This window comes from Antrostomus carolinensis, unplaced genomic scaffold (assembly GCF_000700745.2).
Source record: "Antrostomus carolinensis isolate BGI_N321 unplaced genomic scaffold, ASM70074v2 scaffold6865, whole genome shotgun sequence".
Taxonomy (NCBI): domain Eukaryota; kingdom Metazoa; phylum Chordata; class Aves; order Caprimulgiformes; family Caprimulgidae; genus Antrostomus; species Antrostomus carolinensis.
Window position 1 is genome coordinate 59,619 of NW_010314148.1, and position 27,009 is coordinate 86,627.

Here is a 27,009-nt window from a genome sequence, read left to right on the forward strand (position 1 = left end):
CTCTTCTCAAGTTTAAATGCCCTAAGATTTAAGATGACCCTCCTTTTGATTACCAAAGAAGACTTTCAGCAAATGCAAAATATCAGCATGCAAAAACATCATGTATGTTGAGTGGGGCAATTATCTCAATGTGTTTGTCAAATGGCTCTCAAACTGGACACCACCCAAATTCCTTTTGAACACTTCCTACACCTCATTTGGTCACTGTGATTTACCAAAAAAGGAAAAATATCAGGACAAACTTTGCAGCAAAAAGACAAAGCTGAATGACATAACTCATGCAACTCATCCTGGCTACTTTTTAGTATCATAGTTGTAGTAAGGAAAAACACCACTTTGAAAGTCCACTGTGTAAGGCTTTGAATGTGTAAAAATTAGTTTATAAATGTTTGTGCAGAGACAGCTGGAGCCAGAAAGAATGAAACCAGACAAAAGTCAAACAAGCAGTCTCTGAATAGCAGGTCAGATGTTCTTTTTAATAACGTGGACACTTGCAACAGTAAATGACGAATCAAATATTCCTCAGTATATTTAAAATTACAATGCAAAATTTTAATTATATGATGTTGGAAACCCCTTATCATAGGGAGTGAGGATTTTGTTTTGCTAATTTTCTCATTGTTTTCTTATACAAGACCACATTTTTTTTTTTTTTTTCAATTTATACACACGCAGACCATACATTGTATATTTTCATGTTAGTCAATTACATTTACCATCTTAAAGGTCTTGATAGCTGCAAATTTATCACAGGAGAAATTAACAAGTAGATGTTTGGGACCCGTCTCAAAAGGGATGAGTTTAAACTTTATACTGGATTTTTCACTGGCTTTCAGCGATGGTACACTAAAAATAGGAAACAAAGAGAAAAATATAAGCTGAAAATAGGCTTATGCTTCATGCTTGAGATTCTTCACTAATGATCTTGCATCTTAAGTAAGAATTCCTGTCAGTTCAGTGTAGGATGGCCATGAAAAGACCATACAGGACTTGGCTATCTGATATGTATTTAAATATTCAAACCCATGCATTAAGGCCTCTCACAAATACATTATGCAGTGACCCAGGTAAGCATGCAAAGGGGGACATACTAGTATCATATGAGATAAAGCTTCATGTAGAGCAGAGGGTGTAAAATATATCATTGAATTATTAAAAAAGAATCAGAGACCTTGAAGAATGTTAATACAAATTCCTGAATTAGAATAGATTATAGTACCTAGAAAACCTCAGTGTTTACACAGCAGGAAGCTCTGAACAGAAGCTAAAATGTTTTAAACCACTGTATTCTGTAGTTCTTGGAAACTCATGGTTATGGTTTTCCCGAACAGCCTTATCCTGTCATGTTGTCTTGTCTTGCTTAAGAATAAAGGTGCATGTGATAGCCAACATAAGGTCGCTAAATTCCCTTAGGAAAGCTTTTAAATTATGGTATAGACCATTCCTAGTTGCTCAAGTGCAAATAGCAGTGTTAAGTTGCTGTGTATATCTGCTTGCTTGTTTTTGTGTGTGTGTATTCAGTTAAAGAACACACTCCCCTCTCCCAGATATTTTTAAGAAATAACTGCATTTGCTAGCATAAGTTGAATTTTGTGTGCAATTTTGTATATAGACAAAGTGGAGAGCAGTCTGAAAATTTAACCTTTCTGTTTCAGTTGTGACATACAGAAGGAAAAAGAGCAAGACAAGGTACAAAATCATTAAAGCATAAAAACAGGAAACTGAGATCTATAGTGAAAGGGGCCTATTTTATTCCAATCTTCTCATTCACCACCTCAACACCATTTAACTGTTTCTTGATTCTGTTTATTAATCTCCTAACGTAATTATTTTGTAGAGTTCTGAAGGCAGGGCTTGAAAATCAGTGTTCCTGTAGTTTTTGTTCTGGAAGAACTTTTTTAATTAGAAAACCCAGCCCAACCCAAACTTTTATTGTAATAGTCACCATTTTTCCTATTCTCTTCCTGCTTGCCTAATGGATTTCAGCTGTGTTCAAGTTCCGGGCCTTAGTAAAGTAAATTCAGTCATCTAAGGAGTAGCTGCTGGTCATGGTTTAGTCTGTTCTTTAAAAGCTGTCCTCCTTAGTCATGATTAATTGTGTCTGGAATAGCTATGCATGGAGCATACTTGGGATTGTACTTTTCAGAGGTACCACCCTTTGAGATTGCAACCCGCATCTAAAAAATGTGGACACTAGTGCATCTGCTTTTTACATGTATGTCTATCTGTTTGATGAAAACACAAATTAGTTAGAAGGCTGAACACCCAGACTGGTACCTGCAGTTGATTTAATAAAGTGAAAATAAAAATCCTGGTTAATATATGTTATAATTGCATATAGTGTTCAGAGAAGCAGTCTCATGTCATATTGTTAGTCCTATGATCAGAACAAGAAGGTTCAACCCATCTGGCCTATAGCAGGATAGACAGCGTCAGCAAAATTTACTGCATGAATAAGTATGTATCTTTTGCTGGAACTGTGGGGTCCTGCTAGATAGGCAGGAAAACAATTATGTCCAGTATGCCCCCTTATATCCAAACAATGCTGTCCAATTATGACAGTAATTATTTGACCTCCCAAACTATGGCACCAAAGCCTAGCTTACATGAAGAACTGGTTCAAAGCTGTGTGCTTCATTACAAGATGTTACATTGACTGGCCTCCTAAGTTACACCGAGAAGAAAATGCTGTCTCATCCCACTGTTTGGTTCCAAGTCACCCATGCCTCTGTTCTTGCTCATGTATCTTCAAGAGCAGGAAGAAGGTATTTCTCATACTTACTCTATCTCAAGGATTCCTCTGAGGAGGTCATTGCCTTCTACCTGCAGGACACAGTCCGTCACTTCCCTATCAATAGGATTGGTAAATATCACTTCCACATCTACTTCTTTATTCACTTTTGCTTCACCAAGTACCTGTGCAAAGAAAACGCTTGAAAGGCCAGGTTCTCAGTATCCTTTTCTCTCTGAGCTTTCTCAGTCATCAGAAGAGGAGATATTATGAGATGCTGATGGGCCATGACAGAATGTGAGCAGCACATCTCTTTTGGGGAAGAAAGTGCTTATAAGAGCTCATTTTCCCCTTTCTCTGCCACTGCAGTTAGAGCAAAGGGTCAGCAATTTACCTGTATGTAGATGGCAGGATTGTCCAGGGTGATGTCTCTTTGCACTAGCACTTGAATCCCACCTTCTACATGACATAAAGCTGTTACCTGGATTGTGTTGTCTGTAGTTAACTGCTGTTGATATTCAGTATATGGTATCTTAATGGGAAATTGTTTCTCTAGAAGAAAAAAAAAAAAAAAAAGAAAAAAGGAATTGATACACACTTTTATAAGCCCACAGAGTTTCATACCTAATATTAGTGTTTTCCTTTTATGCTGTGTTTGGGACTAGGAAGGCCTTCAGCCATCACTAACAAACTCAATTAATGCATATCTATCAGCTACAGAGAGTGATTTCTTCAGTGTTATTCCTCCTCCATTCCCTACTACCATATTGGATGGCTTGTTTTCCTCCCAGTTGCTCTGAAAGATAGGACAGCTGGAGTTTAAGGAGTTTACCAGGGCCACTCCATTTGTTATGGGACATGCTCTGATAGGCCTCATCAGTCCTATTTGCTTATGATATATTGAGATGAGCTGAATAATATCTTTACATTTCTTTTATCTTTCCTAGCCCTATCTGCTTTTTGTTATCATATGTTTTTACAGTAGTTTCCATGTTGTGATTCAAATGAAGGAATACTGGATAGGAAGGGATCTCCTCTGTCTCTGAATCCAGACAATTCCATGGTTTTGGCCATTCGTACAATAAACAAAGTTCAGAAGAACTGTAGAGTAGCTATGCTGCATGCAAACACTGTGAGCCACAAAGTACTTTCCAGCAGTATACAGCAGATGAAAAACACAGGAAAAGATTACAAGTCACCCATGCAAAGTCCCACAGAAGTAAGCAAGAAAATGGGGCAATGTGAATTTCCTAGATTCCTCCCTCCAGTAGCAACAGAATTGTTAACTACAGATCCTAGCAAACTGAGCATACCTCCAGGAGAGGGCAAAAATATCTTTAAATGGTCCCTGCCATCAGATCTGGGGAAAAAAACCTCCCTGCTGAGTATAAATTCAGCCACTAGTTTAACACAGCCTGTCTGAGCACAAGACACCACAAGCTGCTTGCATGACTATAATTATAATGGTAATAGCCATTTAAACTCTGTCTTCACTGAGGGTTTAATTCCTAATGCTTTAGAGAAAGCCGATAGATCCCAACTCCAGAATTCAAATTACATATTAAAGAAATGAAATACTATTTCTCTTTCTCACGAGTGACTTGAAGCCTAAGATTAATACAATATAGTATGAGTTCTGAATCAATGAGCTTTCAGTTCACTTTAGAGATGCTGATATAGCTATTATCCCAAGCTTCTAATGGTAACTTAATTTCATCTTTCTAACAATACTCTTATTTAGGTAGATATTTTCTTCCATAAGGTTATGAAACTCCATCTGAAAAAAAAAAAAACAAAACTGAGGTCCTTTACTCCTCAACAGTTCTTTGGTATAAGCTCTCTTTTCTGTGGAGCTTAGTGGGCTATTTCAGCTGTTTCTATTCCTCACACTTTAATTCCATTCTAATGTGCTAATGGATCAGGTTTCCTGTTTCTGCTGCTAGCCATGCCCTGTTACTTTTCAATAAGGCCCCTCGTAATTCACCAGAACACATTTAGTCGGAATTGATTTCTGTGTTTTTATGTTGTCCTTATTTTTTAATGCAAATTTTGTTAAATGAAATGTTGTGTTTATTCACTGTTGTCTTTTCACTCCCAAGATACATTTTTCCAAAGTGTGAATAGCACTTAAGGAAATGGTGTGAAACGTGCTTTTTAAATATGTTTATAAGTGCAATGTATTTTTTTTAGCCTTTTCTGCATAGAAATTTAAGATTGCAGTTTGTTAGAGCTTTTTCCACCAAGTTGACCAGTTTCTAATGCCCATTTACTGAAAAAAAAAACAATTATACAAGTATGATCAAAAGTTATTTGAAAAATTACCTTCCTTTGGAGACAGAGTGACAGATATGGAGTCGTTCCAGATCTCATGAACTGGTCTTCTAGTGTACACAGTGCTCCAAGCAGTCATATTTACATGAGCAGTCTTAACATCAGACTGTAAGTTTGCAAGAACCAGAATTAGATTGAGATCTTTGCCAACTTCTAAAGGGCCAGCCACCTTGAACTTCCCTGAGATGTCAGGCTTTTGATCAATTTCCTGTGGTGTCGGTGCTGTAGGATCAAATTTATCCTCAAGTCCCAGCTTCTTACGGGCTTTTTTGAAAATATCTCTTTCTTTTGTAGAACCTGTCAGAAAGAACCATGAAAATTATCCTCAAGAGTTAACATGCATCTCTTGTTTTACATGACTGCTAGAGACAAGTCTGCAGAACATAGTCTCTGTACTTACAGATGAATAGAAAATCTGTGTTTTTATTTACCTTCTTCATATTTATAGTCATTGGTGACATCTACACGATCATCTCTACCAACTGCCTTTGTGCTGATGAATTGGCCAATTACAGTAGACTTAGAGAATATTAATGTTTTCTTTCCAGTTGCGGGATCGTAATTCCAGTACATACAGTCTGCATTCACTTCTGCAAATACAAACGGGCAGTCGTAGTCCAGATCTACATCTCCTTCTTTGATGGCATTCCGTGAGGCAGGACCACACTGATAAATTCCTACGGCATCAAGAAAACATATTTCATACCTAATCAACTCTTTGACAGTAAGCAGATTGGTAGACAGATATTTATTAGTGACTCCTGAATTGCAGAGTGCTGTTGTCCCATTCTAGCCTTCATCCACATGGACCCTCATACCAGGCCAATCATCAATCTATCTTCTGTGTATTCTGAAGGTACACTCGATTTATTTTATGTTAGCCCTTGATTTTTCAATAGCTCTGGATACCTACATTGGAAATACAGGAATTGCTGTGAAAGACTGCTCTTAGAAGTCTAATTTGTTTCTTGGCATCCACATATGATCTGAGGCTTTTCTAATGTGATACATAAAGCATTCTCTTCTGCCACTCTATTTCTGAGCAGGTTTTACACTTTCTTTTCTTCTCTCTGAAGGAGAATGACTTTATAATTTTTCAACATTGTTCCTGAAAAAAAATCTGTGTACCTCCACTTTCTTCTTGGGGAGTTGCATCCAGAACTTGCCATCCACTGTATGAGGGGCCCAAGTCACTGCGGGAAAACCAGCTTTCATTCCAGACATGGAAATTCCTACATGGAAGAATGAACAAAGGAAGCTACTATTATGTGTTTCTAAATTCCTGTTCACATCCATTCATCAGTCATCTTAGTTAAATGTATTAAATGCCTTAATTTGCATAGCTTCTTATTTGAGACTGAGCACTTCCACTCTGATCCCAACTAGAGAGGAGCTGAAAATTGCACTGTGGAACAAGCACAAATGTTCAAGGGCAGAAAGCAAATTTGTAAAATTATACAAAATTTCTTGAGCCTGTTTTTCTCAAAAAATTCTCAGCACATGTGCTTCCTTAATTTTAGCTGTTTTCCTTATAGCACAATGCCTACTGTTAGACTTATCACGTATACTTAGAATGGGCCCAGAACAAGTAGGGGAGTAAACAAGACAAAAAGTGAGGGACCACACCTGTTCTTTCCTGAATGCAAGCTTGTTAGTGTCAATAATTAAATTATTTTCACTGCAAATTATGTCACTGCAGAAAAAAAAAAAAAAAGAAAGAGGGGGGGGGGGGTAGGGAAGCTGGTTCTGTTGAATGTTTACAGTTTAACATGAACTGGTTTTGAAGAATAGTTCCAAACTATGTCAAGTCCCACTGTTTGATATTTCCAATGTAATATCACAAATTTTCAGTCATCTCTGGCATCATAACTAACTCTGCCTGGCCTGGCTTCAATTAGCTGTTGTAACTCGTCACAATTCTCTGTTTAACTGAGAGAGTGAAAACACCAAATTTTGTAGTATTATTTTGTTGATCCTATATGCATGTAGTTGTTTTTATGGCAATTTTTAAGAAGATAAAAAGCCATTTGTAATGAGAATCTATACTCTGCACCTGAAGACCCTATAAGCATTGTTAGGTCCTACTATTGAATATTTGTAGAGCCTTACCATATGCTGTCAGCTGTCCTGTCCAAGTGATTTCCAGAAACATCATAAAACTCATCCACACGCAGATTTCTGTCTGCATCGTGGGCAGAACTGAAGTTTGTAATTGTACGAGTGGGAATCCCTAGACATCTAAGTACTAAAGAATAAATAGAAAACCGTAGTCAGAAAGCAATATTTCTGGAATACGAAGTTTCGTGCAACATACTAATGTCTTGAAAGACTTTCATGTAGGAAATATTATTAGTGTTTCTTTTAACGGACTGTGCAGTGTCAGTTATGTGCATACCTGTAGTCAATACTGCTGCAAAAACCCAACATTGTCCATATCTAACGGGTCTGAATCCTGATTTCTTCCAGTTTTGCAGGATTTCACCACTTCCAGTCCAGCTGCTTGGACTTTTCCCACCCTCATAATTTCCACTCCAGTTTCCTAGGAGCACCCCTTGGTCATCGTTGGCGTTCACCTGTAAAAAATATTCACTAAATTTATGATGAGATAAAGTAAGAGTTTACAACAGATGCAGTAGCAGTAGGGGAGCAGGCAGGAGAAAAGTGTGGAATGACATTTTTGTGGACAAAAGTCACTGCTTCATGCAACTGACCTTCAGGAAGAAGCTTTATACTTTCAGGGAAATTAAATATGTGTCCTCTCAAGAAATGGAGAGCATTTAATCACTGTTTCTTTTAACTATAGTAGCTCCAGGTAAGAAGGAAAACACCAGTTTTCAGCAAGCCTTCCTGATATGAGGTGGCAACTTTACCACTGTATGACTGAATGGCATCATCAAAGCATATCATGCAGCTAAGCTTTCAGAATGTGCCTGGATCATGATGTAGTTAGCCCTCAGCAAATTTACATTAAATTAAGGGAACTGGCTGACACAACAAGTGGGGCACAGTCACCTTGAAAATCTTGGGTACTGTGTCAATAGAAAGCTCATGAATTTCAGGAAGAAAAGGTGTAGATTTCAGAACTTGGGGTAGAATAACTCCATCCATTGGTACAGGCTGGGAAGCAGCTGGCTGAGTGGCAGCCTGTCTGAAAGGCTGGGAGTTAAAGCAAATGCCAGATTTAATTTGAGCCAACAGTGCTCTGTCATCATTAAGGGAAAGCCCCTGCTAGGCTACATTGGGAAAAGTGTAACCAGGAGATGGAGGGAAGCTGTTAACCCACTTTAATTATCCCTAGCAAGGCTGTGCCAGGCATTGTCTCCAGTTTCAAGTCCCTCAGTTCAAGGGGATGTTGAGACACTGAAGAGGGCCCAGGAGGGAAGGCTACCAAGATGGATCAGGGGCCCTGGAGCACACAGTCTACAAGAAGTTGAGAGCACTGAGCTAGTTCAGTCTGGTTAAGAAGGGGATAAGGGGAATATAATAGCAGCTTACAACAACTTGAATGGAACACACTAAATTGTCAGAATCCAACCTTTCTCTGTTGTGGCAGGTTATATAACAAGAGGAGACAGCAGAAAGTTGAAGTTTGGGAAAAATCATATTTAACATAAGACAAAAATTCCTCACTAAGAGGGTAAAGCAGCTCCGGACTGGTCACTCAGAGAGGCTGTGAAACCTCCATCCTTGGAGATTTTCAAGGCAGCCTGGCAAATCCATGGCTGAGCAGATCTAGTATCACTGTAGTTCCACTTCAAATGGGAGGTTGAAGACCTCCAAGGGACTGGTCCCTCAACATACCACCCCATGTCTTATATTTTTGGTTCAACTACTGGATGTCAAAAGTAGTAAGTATTAGAAATTAGCACAGGTGAGATAAATCTAGCAGGCTCAGATCAGATGACCACATTTCTGGTGCATACAAACAGTGGCCCAAAATTTTCTGAAAAATATATTCATAGTTGTTTTCACTAACTACTTTAAAAGAACAGTTGTTAGTTTGGACTTTTTGAACATGTTGCTTACCATTGCAGTGAGAACACGGCCCAGATATTTGGGGTCATTTCGGTGAGACACATCTGTGGCAGGATCCTGACGATAGTTTAAGCTTCGATCCAGCATGGAAAGGCAAATATTGAGAATATCTCCTTGAAACTATGTTATAGAAATAAACAGATTACTAAAAATCAGGATAAGTAGAGCCATATAAGTGTTTAATGTTTTTTGGGGTTTTTTTTAATCACCAAATGACGTGGCGCACCTTAGCCAGAAATTACCATATAAAAATGTGGCCTTAGCAAACTGTGAAGATTAGAACTCAAAGAGCTTTTCAAAACTTAGAATCTGTGGACTTACTGCCTGGACTTTGCGTCTCAGCATTGCTGTAGTACTTTACTACCCAGCAGACGCTAAGGTTTCTGCTGGCTGCACCTCTGAGTCCTAGGTCATAATGCTGATAGTCAGTTACAAATCTCCATATTAATGAGTGTAACAGAGCTTGGCACAAATTCTGATTTCAATACCAGACTCCTGCTCTTCAGAGTTGTATGACTGCCATGAACTGGAAAAAGCAAGCAAGCCCTAGTCACCAAGTATTTGTGAAAACTAGAGCACAAAACAGCGTCTGGTGTTTCAGTGCTGCATTTACCTGGCCAAAGTTCCATCCAAAGCTGTTGATATGATTTTTATTGCCAGCAAAAATTATGCCAAATTCTTCTAGCACGTATTCCTCACACTCAGCCTTGTTAGGCATGAACACATCATCATCTGAAAAGCCAAAACACAGGTATATACAACAACAGCAGGCAAAATAAAACAAAACTTCAGAGGCCTTGGGTCTCCATCAATAAGAATGCCTGCAGATATCTACCCTTTGCTGTTCTTGCTATTATAAACAGATCATGCAACTCAGGTTTTCCTATAATTACAGAAAAGGGTAGGGGGTGTCTGAATGAAGACAGAGGTATGACACTGTCAGATCTGGGAGAAGATGGCAGCTGGTAGATATGACTCTCTTCTTGGCTCTACAGAGACTAGACACACTCTTCTAAACCTATGCAGAAGTAGGGAAGCTCTGGCAAAAGCAGAACTTAATCTGCTTAAGTGGCACTTAATTTTTAGGGCAAGGAGCTCTCCAGTAAGTATGTGATACGGAGCTGATTTTATATACCAGAAGGGCCTAAGAAACTGTCAAACCCTTTTCCTTTCTCACTGATACATTATGTGGTGGATGTTCATCCGCTATATTAAAGAAGTATAGATCAAATGGAGAAGCTGCTGTGGTGGTTTAACCACAGAGGCTTGCTCACCCCCCCCGCCTCCTCCAGTGGTATGGGGAGGAGGAAATATAAATGAACGAGGCTCATGGGTTGAGACACGAGCAGTTTACTAGAATGGTAAGGAAGAGAGAAACAACAGTAAACAACAATACTACTGAAAGAATATACAACACAAGTGATATACAACGCAACACAGAACCAAACAGCTCACTACCCACCCTCTCCCCCTTCCTGGAACTTCCCTGTTTAAATACTGAGCGTGATATCACATGGTATGGAATACCCACTTTTGCTCCTTTTGGGTCAGCTGCTCTGGCTGCTCCCCTCCCAGTTCCTTGTGAACAATTAACTCTATCCTAACCAAACCCAGGACAGCTGCAAATATTAATGAACCAGTGTAGTTCTTTCCAGGGAAATTCAACATACCTGAAGACCAAGGGTTAAAGAGCAAAACAAAAGTGCCAAGGCTTGCTGGAGAGGAGCTGTCACTTGAAGTACTTTGAACACTCAGCTTGTAACGTCCAATTACAGCATTAGATGGGCTGGAAATGGAGATGCTCACAGAGTTGGAACTGGTAGACTGTAGAACTGCACTCCAGGTGTCCTTGCTCGCTGTGCTGGAGATACCAAATGTGGCCTGGGTCTTAGCCAGCTTTGAGGGTTTTGGACCTTTTAAGGAAAATAAACAACATTTTTTTTTCCCTAGCTTGATGAAATATTTAGTCATCAACAAACTCAGTTTGTGCCATATGTTGGAAACTGAAGGAAGCTATCACTGGTAGCTGAGATAGGAGTAATGGAACAGACACCTCAGACAGTTCCTTGGCTATGTGAACCGGCATGTTGGCTCTGAGGAAATATCTTACTGCCCTATAGTACATATCAGGCCAAAAGAATGTCATGAGGCAGCATTACTCTTTCTGTGAAAGAAGCTGGGAGCCATACCTGTTTCTGCGATGAATGTTAAATTTTGCTCAGGCTGTTCTGTTCCACTGAAGGTGACAATGAAGGCTTGTCCTCTCCTCACAATCAGCTCTTTGCTAGAAAATTTACTTGTGTGGTGATCTCTTGCATTTTCTTTCAGGTGCCAGTTGGTGTTTGGCTGCGTTGCAGCTATGAAAAAGAAGAGCAAGAAAACTTGAGAGTACATTGAAGGAGGAAGGAGCACAGACACACAAGAATTGTGTGTTACTTTCTACAGATAACTAGTACCCATGTGAGGTTTCCACCAAAAATATAAATAATTTATTTGTGAAGGGTTTTGTTTGTTTGTTTGTTTGTTTGGGGTTTTTTTTTGAGAGAGAGACTCTACCTTGCATGGGCTGTTAGAGATTATCTGCATGATTAAATATAGAAGAACTAGTATGTCTGGTACTAAAGAAAAATCAGAAAGGCATCTAAGAGGAGAAAATCCTGAGAGACTTGGATACTTTTGAGTTACCTGGATAAAGAATCAGCTGAACTCAGCCAATTCTTTCAAGTTGTCATCCATGCCAAGACATGGTGTTATACTAACAGAGGCACAGCCTTGCTGCCTCTGAATAAGAAATAAAGAAACCTGACTGAGCTGAGAAACACTTCTGCATTTTAAACCATGACATATGATCTCTAGCCCCATTTACGTGTCATGTACCTCTGCTATAACTGACAGGTGCTATCTGTTGGAAGCATCTAACAAGAATATGTTGATAGACACTGGGCTGTCATTTGGAAGTGGGAGAGAATTGGAGAGAAAACACTACTAAAATAAGACATGTGAGATAATACATTGCAGAAAGCTGTTGCCTCTTGAATTCAGTCAGAGGCCAAAGAATAAGCATCTGAGATTGGTTTGGCTCTGACATCATCAGAGACTATGGGAGGGTTCTCTAGTAGAAGGTAGCTTGATGGTTGTGGTGGTTTCAGTCACAGCCAAGACCATGAGGTCCTGCACTCACTCCCCCCTTGCCTGGTGAGATGGGAAGAGAAACACAATAAAGGGGTCATGGGCTGAAATTAGGACCGGGAGGGCTCACTCACTAGTTATGGTCATTGGCAAAACAGACTCGATTTGAGGAAGAAAAATCAATTTAATTTGTTACCAATCAATCAGAGTAGGATAGTGAGACATAACATCTTAAAACACCTTCCCCCTCACCCCTCCCTTCTTCCCAGGCTCAAATTATTTTGCTCCCGACTTCCCTACCTTCCTTATGGCAATGATGCTCTCTTTCTGTTTAGGCCAATGGTCCTTTTTTGTTCAGGTCAGTGGTCATTCCTGATGGGTCTCTCCTCCTTTTTCTTTCCAAACTAGTTCATCCCTCATAAATACTGGTTCAAAGAGGCATTTCCCTATCACTAATTGGCTCAGCCTGGGCTGGAGGTGGGTCTGCCTTGGAGCCAGGGGAGCTTCATGAAGCTTCTCACAGAGGCCATTACTGTAGGCCTTTCTCTCACTACCAAAAATTGCCCCGCCCAAACACAATGGTTTAAATTATATTTGTTTTTCCTAAGGGCACTGTATACTTTTAAAAATTATTTTTATTATTCTCCATCCTCCCTCCCTACCCCAAGGAGGGAGATTAGGAAAGAGAAAGAAAGTGGTCCTTAGTGGCACACAGCTACCCAGTGCCATTATTGAGTAGAAAAATCATTATCTCATGTTCAATGAGATTTATTAGTATAAAGATATTTTTACAGCATGATCTTAAGTTTATCAAGTTTAGGCAGCCTTGAAATAACTGTATTAGAAGTCTTAGCAATGTAGTCACAGTTCAAATAGAGGAAACATGGCTGTTTACAATATCAAGGTGAGTAGCATGTACTTTGATTTTTCTTTTTTTTTTTTTTTTTCCCCTACTTTAAAAAAAAAAAAACTTCAGAAAGTTAGCAGTGAAGCATATCTATTATAGAACAAGTTGATGGGTTGCGAAGATTTGTCTTTAGAAAGGCAGAAGTTATCTGGCAAGGTTGGAAAAGCAACATGAGACCATTTATAATAATTATTAAACTGTTCAATTTGCATATGTGTAAATATTAGCATGTAATCAAAAAACCAAACCCACTGCAACAAACAAACCACCAAAAGAAAAATGCGCTAAATTTTTATATCCTCTCTGCCTTAACTTCACGTTTCACCCTCCTCTGCTCATTGTAGCCTCCCTCAGCCTTTGCAATGATAACTTCTTCAGGGTCTGCTTTGCTTCCTTCTTTTATGTCAGATTTGTCAGTCTGTCATTTGCACTTGTCTGACAACTTCAGATAGCTGCAGGCTTTCCCTTCCTTCCTATTTGCAAAATACAGAATGTTTACATTAGATAATATACCTGTTCTCCCAAATCTCATTCTGATAAACTTGCTTTTCCCATGCACACGATAAATGGAAAAAATGCAATTCCTGTGAAAATCCTTCTTCTAAGTCTTGATGGAAGAATTTTCTCTTCCTTTTTTTTCTTGGATCAAAACTCCTTAGAGAAGTAGTGGTCTTTCAGTGTCATATGGTATGGATGTAAGAAAATAACAAACAGAGCCCCACAGGAGGGGCTTCCCCCTTGCTTACCTTGGCCCATATCTGATCAATACGTCCTGTACAAGCAGCTTCTGGAGCTTTCCTGCTCTACTTCTGTTGACTCAAGGGATAGCTAGTGCCTTTCACTTTTTTAAAAGTCTAGGTGCAAAGTTGCCTGTTTGCAGTGTTTCCTGTGGGGGTGGAGCTTGAATAGCCGCCTATGCTCCTGAGCCTTTATCTGACCAACAGGGCTTGAGGATTCATTTTTCATTCATTTTTTGCTCTCTCCGTCCCTATATCATGATGTCATTTTTTTGCAACTTAACTCTGAAGCTTCGACAATATTTATCCCTAACAGTCTGTCCACTTGTTAGGAGTTTCTTGATGTATTTAAATTTATAAGAATTTCAGCATGTAATTGCTTGTCTTTCTGTTGCAATGACAGAATTATAAGAATAGCATAACTCCTTCTTGCACTACATTGTTTTTAATTTGGAATATTTCATGAGCAATGTTTACAGTGACTTTTTCTTTAATTCAGTGAGTTAATTGTTTTCCTGGAGCTGCTTTTTTTTTTTTTTTTTTCCTCCTGCTTCATTGTAGTAATTGCGAAACAATGAACAAGCTGTTGCTTCTGCCTCAAATTTAATCAGGCCAAATTTTAAGAACAAATTTTGCATTTATCACGTAATTACTGTTTAACGACATTAAATGGACAAGCACTCCATGTCATATTTGCATGACACATTACAGAGATTATAGGTACATTTGTGACTTGTGATGAAATAGCTACCACTGTTTTCAGCTGATACACTACTATTTTTTTGATATATCTCTGAACATGCAACTGGCAATGCCAATTTGTGCACAAAAATCTTTCATTTAATTTCAAGGAGAGAGTGATTTTTGATTATGCTTGGCAGGTGGCTCCACTTTCTGTTAAGAAAGAGAGAGACTAATTCTGTTACTTTTATGAAATTACCTCTAAAATTTTATGTACTCAGTGCACAATCTTAAGGATGCCTCTGAGAGATACTCATTATGCTGGACCAGCCACAGCCTATATGCCTTCTGAAATGCACAGTTTTATTTGGCTGGACTCAGCATTCAGCAGCCCAAATTGTTCTATTTTCAGATTTTGATCATGTTTGGAAATTCTATAATTGGAACTTGCTCAACATATTTTATATACAAACATATTTTATTCTTATTTCTTATAAAAGGTGTTATTAGAAGAAACAGTTTTTAACTGGGTATAATTCAGACTGCTGCTTTGAATCTCAGTTCATTAATATTTAATCTTAAGAGGGATCATAGTTTTATCACATGCAAAGTCTAGTTGAGATTTTAAAATGATACGACTTTAATTCTTAAATTTAAAATTTCTTATAACTTGGTTTTAAAATGTTAAATCCAAACTTTAGAGGTTTCAGATGTTAAGCTATGCTCTCTTACCCATACTTTTAAATTCTGTTAAATGACACACAATTTTCAGAGTAAATTTGCTTTCAGATTTCAGCATATCCTTGGATACACAGCAAACTGTTTCATTTGATAGAAAGATTAGTTACTGTTGGAAGGGGGGAAAAAGTCAATTATTATTATTATTAATATCTGCCAACGCTTATTTGGTCATGTGTTTCACCCTTTTTTGTGTGACAACAATAGTGTGCTGGATATCATTGTCCTATAGGTCAACGGCATACTTTTCTTTTTTGGTATTTGCTGGTATGATAGTATAGTCATAAACAGCATGTTCCAAAAACCAGATGTGGTCCATTTATTCTGGAAGACAGGAGGGCAAGGAGAACAAGTTGCGACTGTTGCATCAGCTTGTGGTGTTTATTACCGGCTCTGGATAGATCGCCTTGCAGGCCTCTCATGTGCTTTGTTTGTAAAACAGGTGAATGATCCATACTGGATCTTTGGATTAAAGATTATGGGTGAAGGTTGAGAATGAGGGTTAAATTAATGAGAAATATTAACACTAGTCTGAACTAGTCAAGCAGAGTGCATCTGACCCAGGCAACTTCCTGTAAGCCAAGCAGTATTTGCAGAGCTTGTATAGTGGCTGTAACGTAAAGATGGCACAGGTGGATAGCAAGAGAAGATTCTTTTGGACTTCAGAAAGTGAAAGCTCTAAGCCATTTTAGTAATTCGGTTCATACACACAAATAAGCTATATTAGAATAATCTTTTGCAAATGGGTTCAGTATATAACTCATGGCATCCTTTTCCAGGAATACTAAGATTTCTTCCCTCACTCCAGTAACTGTGTTAAAGAAATGAATATACAGGAGGAAGAGTTCAGTACTGAACAGTGAAGGACATATTTTGTAATACAGTAATTCCCCTCAGTATTACTTTCTCTCCTTCTTGCACTGCAAGTGCAGTGACACTTGAATTCTATTAAATGTCACCTATTATTAACTGCACCTTTGTCCAAGATGGGAAATCAGTCCCCAGAATAGCCTATCTGCTCCTTTATTCTTTCTGAGCACAGCTCTTCCTTACATACCCCTAAAGCACCATGCTACAACCGTATGGCTGTGACTCACTGGGGACTGCCTCAGTACCCTGAGAAGTTTGGGCTATTCTGTCTCCTCTCGCATTCCCTCATTGGATAATTAAGCAAGGAATTTAATCAGCAAAACCCACTTCTGCTATCTTAGATAGAGGAAGTGGTTTTCTACAGCTATGCTATATCTGTGAACCACACTAGGGAGAGACCTGGGTCTCTAGAACAGTGGTATGGACTGACTCACATCAGCACTCCAGGACTAGAACACCCTGGTGTAGATTGGTCAACTCCATATGGAGAAGCATTTGGCTGACATCTCTTCTGGGTTGTATATGTTGTCCAAAACATACTTCTTATTTTCACAATGCCCGAAATAGCAGGGACGTTGTGAATAGAAGCCTGCAGCCTATTCCAGAAGGGCGGCTGGCAGTGACATAGTAGCGACATGTACTAATGTGTGAACTTCAAAAATGACCATAGAACCATTACACAGGAATAAGCCAAACTGACAGCACGCAGACTGGGATGAACCTATGCTAGGCTCCCTGGACAGCTCCCACATAGTCACACACAACCTGTTATTTATAGCTTATTATATTTAAATGTATTTTCCTACCTCTGCCACTTATGCATATACCTCTTCTATTGGAATGGAATAAAGACATTATTTGGAAGTTTTAACTGCCAGCTACTGCTGCATACTTGTCAGCAAATAATACCTCTTTGCAGGCTCCCATCACTATTTCGCTCTGCTCATTTCTTCTGAGAATCCAACATGTCCCATTCTGTGGGCAAGTGCTCTTAATTCTAACACACAAACAAGATGCTTGCAGGTGTGACTCACCTTAGTTGTAATGACATTGAAGCTTAAAAATGACATACAGAAGCAGAGATTGTTATTCTGAGTGTGAGCCTGAAAGAAATTGCTGATTCCTTAGTAGCAGTAGTGTGCTGCAGAATATCAAAACCCTTAAAAAAATCACGGTATCAAATTTATAGGATCTTTTTAGGTGCTTTTCCCTTTTCTTTACATACCACCTTTGGATTCTTTTAAAGGAGATCAATTAGAGATTGGCCCGTAGATGCATAAAAACTTTCTGGGGAAAAAAGTGTGTATTTACAGGATGTGTGTGTTGAGGGGGCAGGGGGGAGAAGAAGAAAGAGAAAGAGAGAGAGAGAGAGAGAGAAAACAGGTACACGCACACACACCTGCATGCAGACCCTCATGGTTTTTTACATTAAAATTGTGTGAGAAACTGTGAGGTGCATCCCTGGGCACTTTTGACATTTTCAACTGAACTTGGGCTTGGATATTTCTTGGGCCCTGGGTATTTCACAAGCAAGTGCAGGCTGTGATCAGCAATTACCAATTTGTTCGTTACATGCTGCTATTGCTTCTTGCTTTTTGTGCAATTAGAAAATTGTGGTTAAGAAGGGGAGACCAGTGTGTGAAACTTAAAGAAGTTTTTAGGGATCACCATGCTAAAATGTCTTGGCTAAGTTATTGGCAAATCATTGCTTAAGAGGAAGTGTTACAATGCAGAAACAATTGGTTTGTGGTTTTTTTCCCCGATTGCTGTAGATGAAGGTTTTTACTGTCCATTTTACCACATAGTTCTTTTGTTAAAAAGAAGGATTTTTTTGAACTCAGTTAAGTCTTTCAGCTTGACCTATCAAATTGTGTTTTGCCAATTATTTAAGGTCTGCTTGTTGGAGGCAATCAATAGCCTTATGCCCATCGTATACATCTGATTCCCTCCCAGCCTATGTTCTGCTCTTAAACAGGTAAACATTTAAATGGTATTAAACATGGCAGATGCATTGAGACAGTCATTAACTTCGCACCATCAGGCCAGGCAATCAGCAGATGCTGTTGAGGGATGCTAGCGCAAGTAGATCAGATCAATAACATGAATTATTTCAAATAATAGTATATGGATGAACAATTGTGTCCTAAGAGTTCATGCAATCAGTTCTTCTAAAGCTGAGAGAATGGGGTAGCCGTGCCTCTTTTAACCTTCATGAAGGGAAAGCAGTGACTGTCATTTCTGCGCTCAAGTCTCTGCTCTGTGGATGGTAGTTTTTCATTAGTTTCCTGAGCTTTGCAAGCCTATGTCACATAAAGGCAGCACAGCATGAGCTCTATGCCTGGAGGAGGCAAAGTGGCATCATCTGTACTAAGACCTCATGATAGATACATTTTTACAGAGGTCCCAGTAAGTCAAGCCTAAGCTAGAACGTGGCCAACCTTGCTAAAGTATATTGATTTAACATCTTTCCTCCTAAGACGTCACTGCTGGACATCTGCTTACTTTGTCTGTATTTTAAAGTGCCTTTGCCTTTCATGCTAGTTTTAACAAATAGTTAAAATGGCTTTGCACTTTGCTGACTCTGAATCTACAGGAAGGAATCTAGCCTGTAGTCTGTTCTTGGCACAAATATTCCCAATAACACAAGATTCATTCATATCTGAACTACTCTCTGATTCATTAAGTTTCATGTTAAAAGATAGTTTGCTATAACTTCTACTATATTTGTGGTTTTATAATATTTAACTCCAGTATGGTAATGGATGGATTATCTTCTTTTCCTTGTTTGTGTCTTTTGGAAAGTTCAGGAAAGAAAAATGCTGAAACAACCTATTCATAATCTCAAAAATGTAGTGTACTCCAACAATTCAGCACCCTTTAACCCTCTAGAGAAAACTAACATATGATACATTATTCAGTTGCCCATTCCTTATGCACAAAGAGACTTTTCTTCTTTTTCCCTTTTTTTTTTTTTTTTTTTTTTTTACTCCCCAGCCATGCTTCCTTGCTCCTCTGTGCCTTGGACTTTGTATTTCTGTGAGCAACTGTAGGCCTATATGATAAGACTTCAAGCTCTGGTTGTGTGGCAGCATTTATAGAGAAAACTTGAGGCCTCTCCTTATGTTCAAACCAATTATAATTCACATTAGGTGGGTGAGGCAGGTAAGTCATACCAGTGGGCATGTAAACTTCCTAGTGACCATATATTAGCTCATGGGTTTTAACACATTGCACTTATGCAATTCAGGCTATTTATCCAGAGGGTTGACTGAGATGCTTAGAAAAGTAGAGCATTTAATTGCATACCTGGAATGCAGAATTTCACATACAATGATGTGTCACTCAGGAAGGGATATTTTTTGAGTCAGTATGAATTATTATATTTTCCCAGTATGATCCACAGATGAGTATCCATGCAATGAAAGTATATAGTCATAATAAAATAGATAGGGTTCCCACCCTGTGAGTGTACTCAAGTCTGGAAAAAGACCCAAAACTTTTCATTTACCTCATCAGTCCTCATTTGGGGGATCACCACAGTAATGCCTTTGTTTCAGCCCCTCCTTAGAGTCTCTGTGAATTATACTAATGCTATGTGCATGTAAGGTAAGCTACTATTAACTTCACATGCTGAATAGCTCTGAGGAGTGGATCTCAAGTGGTAACTGTCCCTGCACAAAGAGAAACTTCATCCTCATAAAATAAAATGCTCATTTTGCACTAGGTACAAATTATGACTATAATTTGTGCTTCTAGCTACTCATCTAGTTTCTGACTATAAAGACACAACAATAAATGTTAAAATACTTTGATCTGCACATAGGGGATGTTTTATAGATAAAAGGAAAATGAATTTGTTAGCATTGCCTCACAATTTTTTTTTTAATTTTTCAGGATAATTCTTCATTTTTTGTATCAGCCCTCTAGCAATTTGATCATGGAGATCTCTCTTCCTGCCCACCCCACCCCCTCACCCCCCTTATACAGGAACTTCCATTTCCTTACACTTAGATAAACTTCTTAGCATCTAGAAGATGATTATCAACTAGTACGGAGTTGCCAAGAAGTCAGTCAAGCCCATCTATTTTTTTTTCCTTGCAGATTAATACACCAGAGAAGTAAAGAGTGGCAGCTATCATGTGTATTGACTTTGATTTGCAACAAAGATCCCACACGGTATTTTCATAAACACACTTTGGAAACACTGATTACACAAGATTTCTATTAGTTAACTGCTTCACATTTGTAAAAAAAAACATGTGCTGTATTGCTTCAATGGATCATTGTCAAACTGGAAGGGCATAGTGACTGAAGTGCCATTAAAAGCTGCCTTGGAGCTTTGGCATTCATTAAATATGCTCTTTCTGTCATTAGTAAGACTTCAGATGAAGTACTGTTTTAGCCCTGGGCTAACCTCAGCTAGATAATGTCACTAAGCAGAGAATGGAGAGCTTAACAAAATTAGGATCAAGTTGGATAAGTCTAAAATAGACGCAACTGCAGAGATATGATGATGATTTTTGAAAAAGGTGAAAAGTGGTTATAGAAAGAGGAGGCCAGTTGAGGAGTCATGGTCTTAAAAACTTTAGTCTTTGACTAAAGACACTGAAGTGAAGCATAAAATAAAAATGTTGGCAGTGAAAAAAAGTACTCAGCTAGACCCTCTAGGTAGGTTGTAAAAATGTTAATCTTTTTTTCCATGGAGATTAAGAATGGACTGAAGGGACATTTGTCAATGGCAATATATATGTATGTAGTTGAGATGTCCTTGGGGAATTTATTTTGTTGTCAAAGCTGTGACAGTGACACTTTTTCCCCCTGGTGCGTACTCTTGGTACTTGATGCTGAACTGTATAATGTAGAGAGGGCCTTAGCATGGAAACTAAGTATTCTGCATCCAGTGTTGGTTTAGTCTCACTTGCCTTGCTATTGCATTATTGCTGTGACTGACTTACCCACAGTGAATAAACTTTGCACTGTGTCCTATGGTGAAGGGTTACAAAGTTCCTGACTAATATGACACACAAGCCTGCAGACTTCTTGCAAGTCATATTCATCTTAAGAACTGCTCATTTCAAAGAAGTAATAGAATGCTTTGCACAGAAACAGAGGAATGTTAGCACTGTATCTGTCCAGTATTGCATCAGATGAGATGCTTCTGCCAGTATAAGCCAGGTCACAAGAATCACCAGGAAGCCCCACAGCAGTCTTTCTTAATTATCTTGTGAAGGGAAAATCTGTCCAACCTTCAGTCACCTAGATGCTTGTTCCTTGAAAGAAGGAATTTATGTAAGTGACCTGAAAATAACCACATCTTTTTCTTGTGCAGAGAAAAGCTGCCTCCTTTTGAGAATCCAATAAAATTCATTGGGTTTTTTGTACCTTAGAGCAATGAGTTTTGCACATTAATTACAAGTTGTGTAAATAATGTTCTAAATATTTCCTATCTTCATTTAAGATCCACATTGCCAAGGTTAAAAGGTACCCATAGTTTTGCTTCACTTTATTGTTCAGCGCTTTGTATTCCTTTATAATACCATGTCTTACAATATAATATAATAATCTAAATTACATAATTTCAGACTTTTTAGTCTCTTTTTATGCTGATATCTTATTTGAATGTCACGCATATCTGAAAATTGTTCAATTTCTTCTGTATACTTTTTGATATAAAAGAAAAAGAACATGATGCAGCAGGGAGAATACACTATCAATAAAATGGTGACAATGATTTTTAGCATTTCCTCATCTATTTTTTATTAATGCAATTTTTGTTTGTTAGTTAAGCATTTGTGCAGCTCAGCCCACAAGACTGTATTTGCTCGTCCTATACAAAGGAATGGTGTTGTAATGAGATATAAAATAACAAGACCCTGGACTTGTTTAGCTGTGTAGGTGAATAAAATTTGGCATATTGTAAATCTTGCAAAGAGAGGCTGCAAAACAATCTGATAGGTGGAATCCATAATAAGAAAGGATAGGATTGGAGTGTTTGAAATGAACTTGCAAGGGACTTGTAAACAGCATGCTCAGTGAGCTGATAACTGCAAGGAAAATACTGCAATAGATGGAAAAGCAAGCGGAATCAGTTGCTTGAGATGGAAGAGAATACTATTATTAGAGAGAAACCAAACAAGTGTGAAAGATGAAGGAGCAGAATTGAGGAGATCAGGAATTGGGATGGAGCACAGCAGGAAGACGAAAAATTAATATATTTGAGACAAAAGACGAAGAGAGAAATTAAAGCAGAAAGTTAGGCAGAAGTACAGCTAAGGGGAATAGGAAAACCACACATTTTGATATTTGTTTCATGGAAGAAATATTCCCCTACAAGAGAAAAAAAGATTACAGAAATGAAGGAAACAAAGGGTGAGTCAATGATGCAGAAAACTGAACAAGAATGATGGTTTAGTATTCATTAAACTGCAAGAATAGTAGAAATGAGGAAGAGGAGAATGAAGCTTGAAGAAATACCATCAGGAAGGAGGTAATGGGGGAATCCCTAGCCTCGGGATGATTGCCAGTATGAGAGACAGAGAAAAAATCTGGGACAAAGGAAATGGGAGCTTTAAGAGACTCAAAGACCAAATCAAGTAAGAAAAATGAGGAGATGGTCAGTAAAAAAGTACATTATTAGCATATATATAAATACCATATTTCAATTCCTGTACTGAAATCCAACATGGTCTCTAAAATAGAATTAGTAAGACCTAGTGTAAGAAATCTCATCTGCCTGTAGCTTTTCCATGTTTTCCAGTTGCCTCTGCTGGCCTAATAAGTGACTGTTTCACCCTGCAAGTCTTGTTTGTTGTATAACCTTGGACCATTATGGCTACAGCAACAGTACCACTAGAATAGCATTGGTATTTTGGCAATACTGAAATTGTCCTAAGAATTTAAAGCAGTACTTCCCCTGGAACAAAGTGCTTGCATCTCTGTCCACAAATCCCATGACTCATACACAGACATTTTCTCCTTTTAGCAGGAAATCATGCAGTGCTATACATTGTGGCTGTGCATAACTAGGATGTTTTAGGTAACACTCCACAATTTGCCAGCTCCTTTGGCAGTGGACCGGTGAGAGCTGGACTTCTGGTCCAGCTCTAACAGTCATCAAAGTAGGATAAGAGGCTGCTAGGGAGTCAGCAATATGCCCCCTTTTTTTTTTTTTTTTTGTGTGAGAGTGCTGGAACATCCCAACAGTTGTCAACTGCTGCCAAGCAGGATACACCTTGCTGTCAGGGCTGGCAACTACTGCAGGAGTAGGGGATGCCTCTCCCAGAAGCAGTGGTTACCCATCCACACCTCCTGTCACACTGGCAGTCCCTTTTCTCCTAGACACTCCTCACAGCTCTACCATTCATCTCTGTTCCTTTTCTTTTTCTGTTTTCTTGCAGCGGAGGCAATCAGACAGCCGCTTAGGGGTTTGGAAGGACTCTAACTAGATAGGAGTAAATTTTATATTCCATAGTGGATAATTGCGTCTGACACTGTCTCTGAAAGAGAATTCTTTGGAACCTATGAGTGCCAAGGAACAGGTCATGCCCACAGTATACTGGGTTACAGACACTGTATCATGGTTTTGAGACAGTCAGTGGCATAATATTAACCTAAACTAGCCAAATCTGTTCTGCAGAATCTAGCACTGTACACATGTGCTGCCTCTGTCGCTCACTACCACCAGACTTTTCTCAGTTTCAGCTCAGTCTGAAGACATTTCTGGCCACCAGTGTGGCATCTTGCTTAGTGTTGAGGCCATCCTGTGCATGTTTCAAGGTCCTCCAGCAATAAAGCATCTGGTCAGTTTGGAATGCATGACTATGGCTAAATTAGAGTATAATCCATGTAATTCCCAAACTAGACTAGAATCTATGAGTCTGACTGGAGTAAAGAGACTGAACAAAATTTGGTGAGAGATCAGTGAGCAAGAAACACAACAATCAAACCAAGGGGTTTCCTGGGGATTATCTCCAAGGCAATAGATCAGCCTATATTTGCATTTAAGAGAGTTAAATGAATCTCATTGCAGATTTAAAGCAGCATTAAAACATTAAAGAAGCTGCCATGTTTGTTTCTTTTTATGGATGAGGCAAATTAAACTTCTCTAGTTGTACAAGAAGGGAAGTGCTTTCCATTCTAAGAGAATGGAGGGTGCTGTCATTTGTAAGTATGAGATAGATTTAACAACAGAAACAGTATTTTGAACAGAGTTTACTTTTGAAAGTCAGAAGCCACTTTTAACTGCGAAACAGGAGAAGGGACATGGGTAAGTAACATGTTCTTATTTGCAGATATTATGGCTTTCATACTATCCATTTTGTGTCCCTTTCATAGCAAGAACATCCATAACACTATCAGCTTACCCTGAACTCCTTTTTTTTTTTTTTTTTTTTTTTAAAAAAAAAAAAAAAGAAAGCTACTATCTGATAGAATAGTATCCCTATTTTATAGCTGGGGAAACCAGCAAGATGTGTGCCACGACTCAACTCTGCAAGTAATCTGATATCCTAAATCCCATTCCAGTTTATTACTGTCAGCCCTTTTGTCCAATTTAATCACATCTATTATGATAAAAATATTGGAACAATGTTTCCCTTTGGAATTTTTTTTAGCAAATAACCCTATAATAAATGATACTGCAGTAATTTATCCTTTGTGTTTAGCAGAATAACCACTGGCATGACTCAGTGGCTACACAGGGAACAAACAGGTCACTGGTACCAAATATTCCACATTTTTTAAACTATTGCTGTTGGTATTAACAATAACAACATTGACTATTGCACATGATTCTGCAAATGATTCTGGCTTTTTTCTTTCCATTCAATTTACAATACTCAACAGCAGTCTGAGAAGCCATGAAATCTGCGGGCTTTTTAACCTGCAATTTATGTTTTGCATCTGAAATCTGGTTTCTAAGCCTCTCGTATTCAGGTAAATAGAAATATTAATTTTCTTGGCCCTCTTGTCTCTTCAAGTTGCTCATATTAGCACAGTTGTGCACGTGTCACTGTACAAAAACTGTTTAGGACATTTCCTGTAGTTTCATACTCATGGCTAGTTTTGAGAAACCAACTTGTTTTAACAGTTATTTCTTCTTTGTGAACTGTGAAATAAGAAGTTACTGGTGTAATAGCAGAAATTATAAGTGCACCAAGTCTCTTCCTTTGGGCAAAAGGGGAAAAAAGTATTGCCTCAAAAAGGCAAGCTATTTCATACTTGCTGTGTCCTTGCTTTCCTAAATATCATGCTCTCTTCTTTGATGTTCTTCTATAAGCACACACTATTAGGTTTTATTGCAATTTTAAAATAATCAACTGGGAGTGGCTACTGATGTAAAATGAATATAGTAAAGCTAGATGTGAGACTGTATAGAAGGAGAAGGTGATTTTATTTTAAACAAAACTGATTTCAATTGCTCACACTCATTCTCCTCTAGATTTAACTCAGCCTTTCATACTTGTTTTCCATACCTGCATTTTAACAAGGACTAACATGTGTATAGCTGGCTAGTCCAACCAGGATTATTTGTGGTGAAACAGAGGACAAAGGATGCCAGATTTGGAGTCATCATCATGTTTCCTGGGTTCTTTTTGCTGGTGACCACATGCTCATTTTGGAAGTGCCTTTTGTACCCTTCAGGGACCCAGGTCTATGAGTCACTAAGCAATGTTGTTGACTGCCTGTCCTTTTGTCTCCTGTTTTGTGAGTAGTCTATGTTCAATTTTAGGCTGTCCTTTGTTTTCCTAGTCTGTGTGTTTCAAGACTCTTAACTGTGATCTCTATGACCTACTGGTGCTGTCAAATCACACCATTATTTTGTCCCTTCTTTTCTCAGCATTTCTTCTGGTGCTTTCATACATATGTTTCTGTGTGTAATTTATTCTTTTCAACCTTAATGTTTCTACTACAAATCTCTGCATTATGGAGGTACATCAGGTCACACAAATTAGCTAGATGAGGGAAGTATAGTGTCTCAAACAGGTGATGAGCTATAGAAAGGATCCTAGGCTAAGTACTGTACCTGTCACACTGGACATTTGGAGGGACTTTTGCACTGGTCATTCTGACAGAATAGTATTAATTACCAATGAAAGTCCATCAGTGTAAACTAGCTCACTTAGTTGTTAAGGTATGAATGTGTCCTGGTTTTGCCGGGATAGAATTGTAGGCCAGCCATGGTATGCAACCCATTAGCAGTTTTGAGTCAGCCAGGTGCTTGAGCTAGGAGGGGCAAAAACCAGGGCAGCTGACCAGAGCTGGCTAACAGGTGTATCCCATACTATAAACATAATGCTCATTATAAAAGGGGAAGTTCAGGGAGGATAGGGCTTCTCCTCTTCAGGGTTGTCATCCCCAGAGGGGGTTGCTTATCATTCTGCTCCTAAGGACTGTTTTTTCCATTTGTTGTGACTGCTGTACATTCACTAGACTAAGTATAACTTTGTATACTTTTTTTTCATTAAATCTGTTTTCATTTCAACCCATGGGCCTCCTCTCCTTTTCTGGATTCCCTTTCTCAGCTGGGGAGGGGTCATCAGGTGATAGAACAACTGTTATAGTTTAGCCCTGGATATGGGCTAAATATAGACAAAAGCATACTTGTTTTTTTTGTCGGCTTTTTAGTTGCCAAACTCAATCCTATGAACCCTTTTGGAAGGAGAATAGTGAGATGAACCTTCTAGAATGACTGTACATGCATCAGTGCTCTTTCATATACTATTGCTCCATTGAGCATTACCCAATGATGAAAACAATGCTAAACAGACTTTTGTAAGAGGAGTTCCTGAATTTAGGTACTGGTAGATTTTTTTTGAGAGGGTCTACGCTGTTCTTTCACCTACAGATCT

General features: G+C 38.6%; 1 protein-coding gene across 1 annotated transcript; it reads right to left on the reverse strand.

Moving 5' to 3' along the window:
• Positions 1–698: 698 nt before the first annotated feature.
• On the reverse strand, positions 699–13,954 carry LOC104524596 (protein-glutamine gamma-glutamyltransferase E). Its single transcript, XM_010167528.1, has 13 exons — positions 13,880–13,954; positions 11,287–11,454; positions 10,768–11,010; positions 9,711–9,829; positions 9,089–9,217; positions 7,458–7,635; positions 7,172–7,307; positions 6,191–6,294; positions 5,494–5,739; positions 5,054–5,359; positions 3,126–3,283; positions 2,783–2,916; positions 699–846 (listed from the first exon to the last, which is right to left on the reverse strand). The coding sequence occupies exons 1-13, from the start codon at positions 13,887–13,889 to the stop codon at positions 699–701; spliced, it is 2,079 nt and encodes a 692-aa protein (XP_010165830.1). The 5' UTR covers positions 13,890–13,954.
• Between the last annotated feature and the right edge of the window lie 13,055 nt (positions 13,955–27,009).

Coding starts and splice junctions, on each gene's coding strand:
- LOC104524596 (XM_010167528.1), bottom strand. Junction 11,011..11,286: donor AACATTCATCGCAGAAACAG/GTATGGCTCCCA, acceptor TTTCCTTAAAAG/GTCCAAAACCCTCAAAGCTG. Junction 2,917..3,125: donor ATCCTGCCATCTACATACAG/GTAAATTGCTGA, acceptor TTCTTTGCACAG/GTACTTGGTGAAGCAAAAGT.